This window comes from Mobula hypostoma, chromosome 4 (assembly GCF_963921235.1).
Source record: "Mobula hypostoma chromosome 4, sMobHyp1.1, whole genome shotgun sequence".
Taxonomy (NCBI): domain Eukaryota; kingdom Metazoa; phylum Chordata; class Chondrichthyes; order Myliobatiformes; family Myliobatidae; genus Mobula; species Mobula hypostoma.
Window position 1 is genome coordinate 83012436 of NC_086100.1, and position 14696 is coordinate 83027131.

The following is a 14696-nucleotide window of genomic DNA, read 5'->3' on the forward strand; positions in this document are numbered from 1 at the left end:
ACCAAGGAAAGCACGTGGTGAGATTGACTGGCTGCCTGAGAAAGTGAATCCGTCCGCGTATTGTTCAGCCTCGTGACAACTGAGTAGTGTTTTGTGTGACATGCGCTGTGTACCGAGCAAGCACCTGGTAACGGGTAAGCACTGAAAGCAATCGATCGATTGATACCGTGTATCTGAGGAGTACTGAATAACTGAGGATGTTGTGAACGGGCAGGCGCTCTCAGACGGTCAAGTAGGCTGATCACCATGTAACTGTTAAGTGGTATGGTAAGGAGGGTTATGGAGCAGAGGAGCAACATATATGGACATTGTGTTATAGGGAAGCACTGTGCCGTTGAGGAGAGCTGTGTAATGGGTGAGTGGTCTGTACTTGGTGAGTGTTGAAAAAGCTTGGTGTAATGTGTGAACTATGTGTGACTCAGGCACATTGTGAAAAGGGTTAGAAGAAAGAGAGAGGGAGCTCTGCGTGACATAATTTATAATCAGTTGTGCTAATTTCATTCTAAGTAATAACAAACTTTGTAATTTTGAAAAAAACTTTCCCGGAACAAGGTCTGTTAGCTGTTCTTTTGTTCTCTTCATCCAGCACCATTACTGGTGGTGAAGATTTACTTGGCATGGTCTTACTTCTAGTGGTTAAGATGTTGGATGAAGTCACTAAGCAATAGGGTCACAGGATCATACAGTACTGAAACTGCAGCCCATTGAGTCTGTACCAACTACAGTAAAACTCCAATAAGCCACTCCCCATCCATTCAAAAAGTATTGATAGTCCGATAGCAATACACACAATGTGCTGGAGGAGCTCAGCGGGTCAGGCAGATGGGAATAAACAGTCAACAGATCGGACCTAGACCATTCATCAGACTGGACTGAGCACCTAGCTTCACTTATCCTGCACATATCTCACATTATCCTCTCTATATCTTTTCTTCAGCTCATTCCAACCCCCCCCCCCACACCCCACTACCATGGTAAGAACAATTCTCAATGGACAACCAAGGCTGATCTTCTACCTCAATCCTTCCTTCTTGATCAATCCAATATGTCTTTTTTCTTTGTTTTTTAAATATATAAAGATTATATTCACCTGAGATAGGCAATTCCAAAGATCTATACCTACTAAAGTTAAGAAATCTCACTTCAGTTCGGAACAGCTGCTTCATTGCTCTGGTCTCCCCAGCCCTCAGAAACGTGCTCCAAGCATCAACTCCATTGAATTCCTTAAGAATTTTATGTTTTTATGAGATTACCTCATTTTCCTAAATTTTGGGAACAAATACCCTCTCTTTCTCTTTTCATTCTCTTTCCTGCATGTCACCTTGAAGAACAATCTGTAATCTCTCTGCAATCAGGACAGCAAACCTTCCTTGCAGTCGCTCTGCGAAATGAAACTCAACATATGAGCACTAAGATTCCTTCAAATTCTTTACACAATTGAAATAGACTGGCAAATGATTTATTTTTCAAATCGATTGCTGGACCTCCATTCTAGCTTTCTGTGGTTTGTGTACAAGAACAGCAAGTGTGTCTGAATACCAAGGTGCCAGTCAGTCATTGCTTTACCTTGCAAAAGGAAGCTTTTCCATTTTTACCGTATCTTCTTGTAGAATCACTTAACCTAAATATTTTTGCAGCCACTGCGTCTTACACACAGTTTACATTTCCACCTGACTTTATATTGGCAACAAACTTGGATCTATTTCCTTCTCTTAACTCCCTGAAATAGATTGTAAACAGCTAAGAGCCAAGCACTGATCATTTTACGGCTCAATAGTACTTGGTTGGCAACACAAAATGGGCCTTTCATTCCATTTCTATCCTGTAACCAAACTTCTTCCCATACAAATGATCTCCAACTTATGAACCCCAATTTTATGTAGTAACTTATTTTGCTGAACCTCACGGAAGACTTTTTCAAAATCTAAATGCACCACATCACTGGTTTACCCACTACTTTACCCTATTATTTTCTAGCAGATGATCTCTCTGCCCTGTTGTGAAAAACAAGTTCCCTCTCACACATCCCAGCTATTTTATCATTTTCCTAATGCCTTGTTGCCAGTCTCTTTACATTAGATTCAAACATTTGATATTAATGTTAAGATAACTGGCCCAAACTCCCATTCCCCCCTCCATTCTTCTGAATGGAGGTGATGGATCTGGTACTTTCCAATCTCAGGGACATTCTGAATTCTAGACTTTGCCTGATGTCCTGACTGACAGACCTTGGTTTCTGCTTCATTTCCAGCTCCCACTGGAGGACCCTCCTGTTTCTAAGCAAAGGCAAGATTCGATTCGGAGATCAAAAAGTGCTGTGAAACAGCAAAATAGAGGTGACTACTACCAGTCAATAAACGAGGGCTTCAGGGAGTCACGCGACTTTCAGCAAGGAATGGAGGATGGCAAGGTAATGAAGGCCCCTTCCCATGGATGGTGACCTCCGCTCTATATTGAAAAGGATACCTAGACTTCCTCAGGATCTTCAGTTAACATCCTCTTTTAACCAGGCCAAGGTACCGATTTGAGAGTGTGGTTTGCTTTTGACACACCCTGACTTGACTGTACGTTCCTATCCAGAAGGTTAGACCCACTGAAGGGTAAGTCCAAGTGGAAAGCCCCCTCTCACAGCTGTGGAACCTTGCTTGTACACTGCTTTCATATGAGCTGTCAAGCCCCGCTTCAGAAACAGCTGAGAAAACCTTTTACTTCTGCTAAAGCCCCCATCACCAGCTTTGCACTCAAAGTTGTCAAATGTTTTATCAATATTTCTGTCAACGCATGACATTCAGAAGCGTTATTGAAAATACACTATTGAAACTTCCACAATATTAAAATCTAAACAATCACTGAATGCTAATTAAAAATAGTTGTAAAACAAGTGATTAAATGAAACATAACTTATTTTACTCTTTTCGACTACTGTTTAAATAAATGGGTTGCAGACCCAACACCAGGATAAGCTGGCACAGGCTCCCAAGTGCACTCCTCAGCTTAAATACTGGGGATTTCCAGCAGTTCATGTTGTGCTGCTGAACAGCATGTGGAATCCAAAGGAGAAGCAAGTTCAGGATTTCTGAAACTGCTGGCAAAACCCAGGTAGTCTATTTATAGCATATCCTCAATCAGAACTAAGTGACTTGGACTGAGAAAAGCCCTGAGAATTAACCAACCATTCATTACTGATGAACTGTTGGTCAGTACATTCGAACAGTTGGTGCCATCATTGACAAAGAGCCAGGGATACAACATTACATTGTTGATGTACAGAAGGGTGAGCTGCCGTACGTATACTGAGTCTGTCTTTCTACTGCATTGAATGGCTGAGTTTCCTTATTCTGTGACAGATCTCATTGTCAGGATATGAACTCACTGAAGCTGCATCAGTTCAAATATATGCATGGATCCAGCTAACAGTTGTCTTCTTCTGCCAGTGATCAAGGACCACAAAGTTGTCAAGACCAAACAAAAGGAACTGCTGCGAAGCATTTCACCATTTCTAAGCTCCTGTCAATTCTGCGCCTCTACCTCTATGTGCTTGCTGTGAGTGTGTTTGTGTGCATGAACGTATGCACTCAGACGTAAAGGCACCTATTACCAGTTTCGTTCAGAGATCTATTGTCCTTCAGTAATGTGGGACCGCCACTGCATGCTCACTGTTTCTGGTAATTGCAAACATAATGTACTATAATTGTATCTACTTCTGAATGGATCACTGTATCTCACATAAAGTACTTTCTGACCTGCTAGTGACACTTTGCCGACTGTGCACTGTACCAACAATGACTCAACAATACCCAGTGTTGATGAGTCACTGTACACGGCACTACAGCTCTCACCAAGTAAAGAAAAAGTTACCTTAAACAGTCTAACAGGAGGGGTCATCGCTTCCCCGGATATAGGTTGACTCATTATAGAGTCTTATGGCCAGAGGTAACAATGACTTCATATGGAGCTGCACAGTTATCTTGGTCTTTACTGAACGTGCTCCTCTGTTCAGCCAAGGTGGCATGCAGAGGGTTGCCTTGACACTTGATGTGCATTGCCCCGATGCTGAATACTCACTGTGTCTGGTACAGTTTTCTTGCTGCCCCGATGCTGAATACTCACTGTGTCTGGTACAGTTTTCTTGCTGCCCCGATGCTGAATACTCATTGTGCCTGGTACAGTTTTCTTGCTGCCCCGATGCTGAATACTCACTGTGTCTGGTACAGTTTTCTTGCTGCCCCGATGCTGAATACTCACTGTGTCTGGTACAGTTTTCTTGCTGCCCCGATGCTGAATACTCATTGTGCCTGGTACAGTTTTCTTGCTGCCCCGATGCTGAATACTCACTGTGTCTGGTACAGTTTTCTTGCTGCCCCGATGCTGAATACTCACTGTGACTGGTACAGTTTTCTTGCTGCCCCTGACGCTGAATACTCACTGTGACTGGTACAGTTCTCTTGCTGCCTGTTACTGAATGCATGCTGTACCTTTCCCTAAATGTGCATTGTTCCAGGCACTGAATGTGTTCTATAGCTGTCATTGATCACTCCCTAAATGTGGCACTGAACATGTGCTACTCCGACACTGTGTACTATACTGACCGTTGATTACAAACTTCATGTGTTCAGGTCACCATGGTACCAGCAAACATCGATTTCTCAGGCAATATCTTTCAGATAGCCAATCTCTTCAATTATTTCACTTTTTTTACACCTTCTGCTCGTTCTTTTTGTCTGAATTGTGCTTTTGAAACTGTTGGAGCTTGTGACTTGCAGTTTGGAGTTCGATCAAATGACCTAATGCTCTGTTGTCCCCGGAGAGGACTGAGAACTCGTCCAGAAGACCGGAGATGGAGCGTGGGGGGTCACGAACGACTCTACTTTGAAGCATTGAGGAAGATTGAAGCATCGAATCGAATGCGGAGAAGGTCAGCGGTCACTCTCCATAGAGGTCATGGGTCAACAGGTTGGTAGCCGAGTCGCTGGCATTCGGACGGCCGCAGGTCAGTGGCGTGGCAGCACGTTAGCTGCTCTTTACAGAAGGACTGAGTTCGATTCTGACGGGAGGATGTTTTCGAAATTCTTGGATTGATGTGTTTAGTGGACTGTAGTTTAGATAGATAGATATACTTTATTAATCCCGAGGGAAATTTGGTTTCGTTACAGCCACACCAACCAAGAATAGAGCGTAAATATAGCAATACAAAAAACCCCAACAATCAAACACCAAAATACAAACTATGCCAGATGGAAAATAAGTCCAGGACCAGTCTATTGGCTCAGGGTGTCTGACCCTCCATGGGAGGAACTGCACGTTCGATGGCCACAGGCAGGAACGACCTCCCGTGCTGCCAAGTGTTGTATCATGGTGGAATGTGGCCGAAGTCCAACAGTAAAAAGTTCAATATCCAGTCTGCAAACACGTTCCTCAATTGTAATACGCCCCGGATTGCACCATCCGTTGTTAGCCAGAACAGTAAGCACCGAATTCCTTTACGCTTACCGCTCTCAGTGCACTTCCGGTCAGCCAGAACGGTATTACCCACCGAACTCCTCTTCTCCAAAGGTCTCTGTTGTCTCGACCCGGTCCTCTTTCCTTGGCTTTGTGATCCCCCTCTGTGTGTTTTCTTCCGGATTTCAGCAGAGGTGTCCACCATTCTGTTCGCTAAGCCGGCCGGTCTTTGCTGGTCCGTGAAATACACAATGCGACCTTGCTTCTGTCCCGCGTGTCGGGATGTAACCATTTCCAGCGCTAAAGAAAACCCAAATAAAACTCTCTCTACCAGCATGTTAGAGAGGGTGCAGCTTCGACGTGTTACCGTGAGAAAAAAATACAAAAAATAAGGTAAATTAAAAAGTAAGAAGAAGGAAGTAAGAATAGATCGGAACAACTGTACCAGGTTGCATGCACGACCGGTCTCCTTCCGTTTTCTGTGTTTTCTTTCTCATTGCTGATTGGCAGGTTGGGGTTCCAGGTACACAGTATGTTAGATTTTGTGAGAGGGAGGCACTGGGAATTTGAGGGTCTGATGTTCTTACTGTTTTTTCTCTATGGGGGATCTATCAGTTTTTGTGTATCAGAGAGGAGGTTGGGGTTTGATGTTATTGTCACTTTTTTATTTTGAGGGAGGGGATTGGGTTTGATGTTTCAGCTGACAATTTCAGTGTGGACAGTCTGCTCGCTTTTGTGTGGGGGAGGGGGTTGTGGTTTGTGAGCTTTGTTTCTTTTTCTTTCTTGTGCCGGGTTGTGGCTGTTGGGGCTGGCTGGTGGTGTAGTGGCATCAGCACTGGACTTCAGGCCAGATGGTCCTGAGTTCAAACCCAGCCGGGTCCCGACCTGAGCAGCAGCAGAAGAAAGGCCTGGCAATCTACTTCCATATCTTGCCATGAAAACCCTATGGACCTCATGGTCCACGAGGTCACCAAGAGTCAGACTCAACTAAATGACTGAACAACAATGACAAAGTGGCTGTTGATATCTTTTCTTGTGTTTTTTCTGTATTTCATAGCAATGTGGAGAAGAGAAATATCAGAGTTGTATTGTACATGCATACTTTGACATTAAAATGAACCTATTAACCTATATGGTGATGAATTTTGCTATATTTGTCATTAAATCTTTGCCATACCCAGCACTGAATATTCCTTGCACCGGCTGCCAAAGCTTATTGTACTTGTAAATGAATACTTGATTTACTTGGCATCTGCTGCTGGGTGTTCAATTTACCTGGCACTGCATGATCAGGGTATCTGCTAATTAATTATTGGTGTACCCAGCACTGAATACTCATGGTATTCAATGAAGAAACATTAATTGTGTCTGCATTGATTACTTCAGCACATCTTCAAAGAAGGTGACTTGCTATGTATTCATGTATATTTAAACCCTTAGCAGTTGCTGTCAAGCCTCCCTGTGTGTTACGTTCAAAGTTCAAAGTACATTTACTATCAAAGTATGCATCCAGTAGACAACCTTGCGATTCATCTTCCTCACAGACAGTCACGAAACAAAGAACTGTGGAATCAACCCGATCAAACATCAAACCCCCCCCCCCACCCACACACAAACAGCAACAAAAAAAATCATAAAGCACAGAATATAAAACACAAAGGGAATACTTCAGTCCAGTTTGTCTCATTATCTGCCATCCGCCAGATTCAGAAATTGCCCAATAGTAGTAACCAAAAGAAGAGCAGTCAGAACCACTGAACTGGAGTCAAAATCTACAGTCCGCGTTGATTAAACCATGCTCTGGCCCCATCTGCTGACATCTTCAAGGAGAAAGCGATCACTCAAACGCAACAACATTCCCTGGGGAGCAGCGAGTGAGAGAGAGCAAGAGACCGCCATACGTGGACACCTTCTCCAGCAGTAGCGAGCGAGAGGCTGGTAGTTGGCGCCGAACATTCGCTCGCTTTCTGCCCTCACCTTGATGATCTTAGTCTCCCTCGGTGCTTTAATCGGCAGGATCGGTGAGAGACGGAGCCAATCATGGGACCGCGCCCCATCTCCTGGCTTCCTGGCCTCCAGTCATATGCTTTGGTCGCAGCCTCGTGGAACAGTCCTCGGAGACAGCAAAGTGCCAGATCGCCCGATCGGCCTGAAATCACACCGCCACCATGTAGATTGCAGGTTCTAACAGTGATAGAAACATATCTGAAATATCTGAACATTCCGGGTAGATGGCTTACAAGCAAAATAAACAGCAGCACATTTGTTCCTGACCTCTCCGGCTCTCCTGTGTGTTACTCATGGCCACCCGGCTTCCCAGTATCACAAACATAACAACTGGCGACGAGGTGACCAGTCCTCATGTGGTATTTATAATTTTTTTTCCCTTTGGAAAGAAGAGTCAATGTGCAACTCTGGCGGTATACCGCTGCATAGTGTGGGTGAGAGGAAAGAAGACGCCATGAGAAAATGTTCACAGGAAGCGTGGTGAGTGAAGGGTTAAAAAAAAAGAAATAAGAGAGGGAGAGAGAGAGAGAGAGAGAGAGAGAGAGAGAGAGAGACAGACAGACAGACAGACAGACAGACAGACAGACAGATCAGACTAGTTAATTTTTCTGGAATGCGATTGTGTTTCAAAATGGAGGCAATATTTGGAAGTATGTGACCATATGACCGTAATGGAGTTCATACACTGAAATATTTGAATATTTTGCACTGGCAAATCAAATTTCAGATGATATTCGTGTTCTAACTTTTCTGATTGTGATAGGCACAAACACTTTTAATTTATTACACAGTCTAGTGCAATGTGCTAAGCCTGGCCATAAGCCTTGTGAGGACCAAGTTAAAGTCTTAAAGGGCCATTATTCACCTAAACCTTTGATTATCGCTGAGAGATATAGATTTCATGAATGCGATCAAGAGGAAGGAGCATCCACTTCACAGTTTGCGTTGGTGCTGAAGCAATTGGCTGAACACTGTGATTTTTGGCAGCCGCTGAATGACATGTTACGTGATGGATCCGTATGTGTTCTGCAGAGTGAGGCAATTCAGAAATGCTTGCTTACAGGAGACAGACCAACAATGCAAAAGGCAATTGAGATTAGCACATCTAAGGAGATGGCAGCTAAAGAAACACAGCTATTAAGCACATCTTCTCAAGTTCATAAAGTTTCTACTGACTTTAAGAATAAGACACCGATTGACAATCAGTGTTACCATTGTGGCAAAACTGGGCATTCAGCAAAAGAATGCTGGAATAAGGATTTAGATTTAGACTGCCAAAGCTTTGGCAAAAAGAGACATACTGAACACGCCTGTGAAAGTAAAAAGACATTGTCAAGCAAAAACACTGTAACAAAGGAAAATGTCTTTAGGAAAACCAAAAATAAAAATATGAACAAGATGGAGCATATTGAGAATGGACGGAGTGACTCTCACTCTATGGTTGGAGAAGCTTTGCATGTTCTACCTAGTTCAGGACACAAAGATGGCTGTTACAGTAGAGATGAACAAACAGAGAAAGAAACTTCCACTGCACATTGTTAAAGGTAGTTATCCAGTGATCCTGGGCCGCTTGTGGAGCAGCTCAAACTCAACTAGCTTGAAATACACTTGATTGGTGGAAGCACTGATCTACAGGAGGTATTGAAGAAACATGCAGAAGTATTCAACAGTGCAATGGACAGTATGGGAGGTATCTCTGTTAAACTGTCTTTTGAGCCACGCACAACACCCAAATGCCCGAAGGCAAGGTCTATTCCAAATGCCATTAAATCAAAGGTAGAGGTTGAATTGGAAAGACTGGTCCAGAGTAAGGTATTGAACCAGTGTGTGTAAGTAAATGGGCAACTTTGGTGGTTCCTGTCCTAAAATGGAATGGGTCTTTAAGGCTTTGTGGAGACTACAAGGTAACCATTAACCTGGTTCTTACAGCTGAACAATACCCTCTTCCCCTCATTGATGGACTTTTTGCAGGATTGGCCAGAGGACAGACATATAGCAAGATTGACTTGTGTCAAGCATACTTGCAGGTGCCTGTGGAGACAGTCACAGGAACTGTTGACCATAGTGACTCACAAAGGAATTTCAGGTTCCAAACGCTTCCGTTTGGCATCAAGTCAGATCCCACATTTTATTTTTTTTTTAGGAAACAATGGACCTGATCCGGAGCAGGTTGACGATGCAATGCTCTTTGGATAATTTACTCATCTCTGAGAAAAATGACCATGAGCATCTATAAAACTTGGATGCTACAAGACAAAGACTCAGGGAATATGGGCTAAGGGTCCAGAAGGACAAATGTGAGTTCTTTCAACCTTCAATTAAATATTTGGACCATGTGATCGACAACTCAGGGCTTCACAAGACACCATCAATGGTGAAGATAATCGTGGAGGTTCCATAACCACCGAGTGTACTGTAAGTCAATTAAGATGTTTATTGGGACTACTAGCATATGACACAAAGTTTGTTCCTAACCTAGCTAGCAGGCTAAACCCACTTCATGAGCTTTTAAATGAATCAGCACTGGCAATGTACAGATTGCTATGAAGAGTATTTTAAAGAAGGGAAATACAGCTTTGTCACAGTCTGAAACATTCACACACTTCAACCCATCATTGCCCATACAGTTGTCCAGCAATGCATCACCCTGAGGTGTGGGGGCAGTTACCTCAGACGACATGCCATTGGGTGAAATGTCCAATCACTTTTGCATCAAGGACATTAATCAGGGCAGAAAGCCACCATGCCTAGTTTGAGTGGGAAGCACTTGCAATTGTCTTTTGAATTAAGAAGTTTCATCATGTCCTCTTTGGTTGGCGGTTTGCACTACTGACAGATTATTGCCCCTTGATGTCAATTTTTGGTCCACACAAAGCCTTTCCTTCCCTGGCTGCCAGATGAATTGGGCTGTGTTATATCTGCACCTCAGTTCAGTATAAAGTACAGCAGGTCCAAGCACCATTCAAGTGCTGATGGACTATCCAGACTTCCCTTAACTGTTACAGCTCCAGAAACAACCTCAAAAGAGATCATTTAATTCAAGGAAGTACCTACAGCTCTGATAACTGCAGCATAAGTCCGGTAGTATGCACGTACTGACCCTGTTCTATCTAAAGTGCTAGACATGGTAACTCACAAATGGAAAGGAGAGCCAGCCATAGAATTGAAACCTGACCAGGCTCGATGGTCGGAGCTCACAGTCCAAGCAGGATATTTACTATGGGGCTACCATGTTTCATTCCTCCACCATTCAGAAAGCAAATGCTTGATGAGCTACGTGCAGGATACTGTGGCGTAGTGCGCATGAAAAAAATAGCACACAGCTACACCTGGTGATCAGGACTGGATATAACCATCGAAGATAAGGCTAAAGCACGCCCACATTGTCAGTGAGTGTGAAACGTTCCTCAACTTGTTCCCTTGCGTCCATGGGAATGGCCTGAAGAACCAAGGCAGAGGATTCGCCTATATTTTGCAGGACCTGTAGAAGACCACATGTTCTTAGTTGTAGTGGATGCAGACAGCAAATGGCCCGAAGTTGCCATCATGAAGAGCACTACATCTGAAAAATGCATTGAGGAACTACATTCCATCTTTAGCCATTTTGGGTTTCTTCAACAGCTTGTAAGTGACAATGACCCACAACTCCTGTCTGAAGAGCTCAAAGTAATGATGGAAGTAAATGGTATTCATCACATTAAGTCAGCACCAAATCATCCAGTCACCGATGGCCTTGCTGAATGATTCATACAGACAATGAAACAAGACCTCAAGACTTCAGTGGGAAGTGGATCCCTCAACTAGCATCTTAGCACTTTCCTGCTGATATACCGCAACACACCTCATGCCATCACCAAAATGGCTCCCGCCACTGCACTGGTGAAAAGACAGCTTCACGCCCAGCTTGACCTGCTTAGACCCCAAACACAAAACAGATTGTGCTATAAATGAACAGAAACCCCAAGCGAAGTACGGGAGTTTCACAGCAGGAGAGAGAATACTTACCTGGAGCAACATCTCTGGAACAAAGTGGATACCTGCAGCGGTGGTGTCACAAACTGGTCCTGTGTCATACACAGTGGAAATTAATAACCCCAACATCTGGAGAAGGCACGTTTATTAGATGTTGCCCTCTTTTAAGGCTACTGAAAACCAACACAAACTGACCAATCGAGCTCCAGTTGTAGAAATGGTTCAGGATTCTGAAACAATGACTGCAAAACCTCCGTTAAGATCAAATGACCGAGCTAGCACTCTCCCATCATGTGTACTTTCTGAGGTGCCCCGTACTGACAGTACAGTACTCAAGCCAAGATCTAAACATACACCACCAAGAGGTAAAATGACTTTGGCATCACCCTCAGGTCGTTGGTACCCTCACTGGAACAGGCGGCCTCCAGACAAATTCAACCTCTAGATTAGTGACTAACCCAGAGCACATGTGGGAGAATAATCCCCAGAGTTATGTCTGAGGATGGAGGCAGTCTATCTTCTTTCCCTGGTGTAGAAAACAAAAGCGTTTTGTTGTTGGTTGAATTTGATGTTTATAGTTCAGCTGCAGGTCTCTATATGGTAATGAGGAAAAACCTTTAAAATAAGGTGGGGGAAGAGATATGTTACATATTCATGAGTATTTTGACAATTACGGGTTGTTGTCGAGCTTCCCAGTGTGTTATGTACTGAACGTAATGTGAGAGGACATTCTGGGTAGGTGATTTACAACCAAATACAAACAGCTGCACGTTTGTTCCTGACCTCTCTGTCTCTCATGGCGACCGGGATTCCCAGTACAACAAACATCCACAGTGGCACCTAGCTGGGAATGGCCTTGTACCTGATATTGAATGCATGCTCGGTCTGGCATTGGGTGTGTGCTGTACATGGCACTGAATACTTGCTTTAAATGGCATTGGACTTCCACTACAAAAACTGGCGCCACAGGTAGATAGGGTCGTAATGGCACATTAGCCTTCATAAATCAAAGTACTGAGGAAAGGAGATGGGATGTTATGTTGAAGCTGTTGGTGAGGCCTAATTTGAAACATTGTGTGGTGTTTTGGTCACCTATCTACAGGAAAGGTGTAAACAAGGTTAAAGGAGCACACAGAAAATTTACAAGGATGTTGCTGGGACTGGAGGACCTGAATCGGTTAGGACTGTATTCCTTAGAACGTAGAAGATTGATAGGAGATTTGACAAAATATGAGGGAAAGAGAATGGATAAATGCAAGTAGGTTTTTTTCCACTGAGGTTGGGTGTGATTACAGCTAGAGGTAATGGGTTAATGGTGAAAGGTGACAAGTTTAAGGGAAAGATCTTCACTCAGATGGTTGTGACAGTGTGGAATGAGCTGGGTTTCAACATTTAGGAGAAGTTTGGATAGATACATGGATGGTAGGGATATGGAGGGCTATGCTCCCTCTGCGGGTCAATGGGAGTAGGCAGTTTAAATGGTTCAGCACAGACTGGATAGGCCAAAGGGCCAGTTTCTGAATTGTACTTTTCTATGACTCTATAACTGATATCATATGCTTGCTGCTCTTGGATTCATGCAATTTCCATACTGGAGCAATAGGTCCACAGCAGTTACCATCTCACTGACTCTTCACTCAACCCTGGAACACCTAGACAGCAAAGATGCAGATGTCAGGATGTTCTTTTTCAACTACAGATCAGCATTCAATACCTTCAAAACTAATCAATAAGCTTCAAAGCCTCCATCAGTTCAGATTGGCATCATCTCCTCCGCAACCTCTATCAGCATAGGTGCACCCACAAGGCTGTGTGCTTAGCCCCCTGCTCTACTCACTTTACACTTACAACTGAATGGCTAAGCACAGCTCCTATGTCCTTTTCAAGTCTGCTGATGACACCACTGTCATGGGCTGAATTGAAGGTGGTGACAAATCAGCATGCAGGAGGGAGATTGAAAATCTGGTTGAGTGGTGCCATAACAAAAACCTCTTACTCAATGTCAGCAAGACCAAGGAGCTGATTATTGACTTCAGGGGGAGGAAACCCAATGTCCATGAGCCAGTCCTCATCAGAGGGTCTGAGGGGGAGAGGGTCAGCAACTTTGAATTCTTTGGTTTTATAATTTCAGAGGACCTGTCCTGGGCCCAGCACGCAACTGCACTTGGAAAGGAAGCATGGCAGTGCCTCTACTCCCTTAGGAGTTTACAGAGATTCAGCATGACATCTAAGACTTTGACAGACTTCTATAGAAGTGTAGTGGAGAGTATATTAACTAGCTACGTCACAGCCTGGAATGGAAACACCAATGCCTTTGAATGGAAAATCCTACAAAAAGTAGTGGATACAGCCCACATCCATCATGGGTAAAGCCCTTCCCACCATTGAGCACATCTACATGAAACACTGTCGCAGGAAAGTAGCATCTGCCAGCAGGGACTTCCACTATCCACAACAAATTCTCTTCTTGCAGCTGCCATCAGGAGGAAGGTACAGGAGCCTTAGGATTCACAGCACCAGGTTCAGGAACAGTTACTACACCTCAATCATCAGGCTCTTGAACCAAAGTGGATAGATAGCTTCACTCAACTGCACTTCATCATTTAAATGTTCCCACAACCTATGGACTCACTTTCAAGGGCTCTTCATCTCATGTTTTCAATATTATTTATTAACTTGCGCAGTTTGTTGCCTTTTGCACACTAATTGAACTCCCAATTAGTCTGTGCGAGGAGTGGCGCCCCACACAGACTTCCAATCTGCGCCTTGTAAGGCATGAAAATGCCCGACGCAGGCCTCACACGATCTGAGTTGACGTTCCCCCTGAACTCCCAAATTTGGTGTGGTCTTTCAATGATTCCATTATGGTTATTGTTTATTATGGATTTAATGAGTATGTTTGAAAGAAAATGAATCTGAGGGTTGTATATAGTGATATATATGTATTTTGATAAAATTTTACTTTGAACTTTGAATTTTTACTATATCTATGACTGAATGCAGAATGCAGGTATAAAAACAAACTATATTTTTGTGGGTTTTTTTCTGAAATACAGATCATGGCTGATTTGATCTCAGGCTCAATCACACATTTTGAACTGTTCTCATAATGTGGGACTCCTCGTCGTCCAAAAATTTATCTCAGCTTTGCCTGTCTCCACAGTTGTCTGGGATAAAAACAGAAACACTGAAAACACCCAGCAGCTCAAGCAGTATCTGTGGAAAGTGAAGCAGATACCATTCCAGAATAACAGATAAAATTTGAGAGGAATAAACGG

At 43.5% G+C, this 14696-nt stretch overlaps 1 protein-coding gene across 1 annotated transcript in view; it reads left to right on the plus strand.

Annotated features, from left to right (window-relative positions):
• The window catches only part of LOC134345962 (espin-like protein), a 105848-nt gene that overhangs the window by 78631 nt on the left and 12521 nt on the right, over positions 1–14696 (plus strand). Inside the window, exons 6-8 of the mRNA XM_063047306.1 lie at positions 2252–2410; positions 4764–4953; positions 7267–7377. Coding sequence (XP_062903376.1) covers positions 2252–2410; positions 4764–4953; positions 7267–7377 — 460 coding nt within the window. The remainder of the gene's footprint in view (positions 1–2251; positions 2411–4763; positions 4954–7266; positions 7378–14696) is intronic.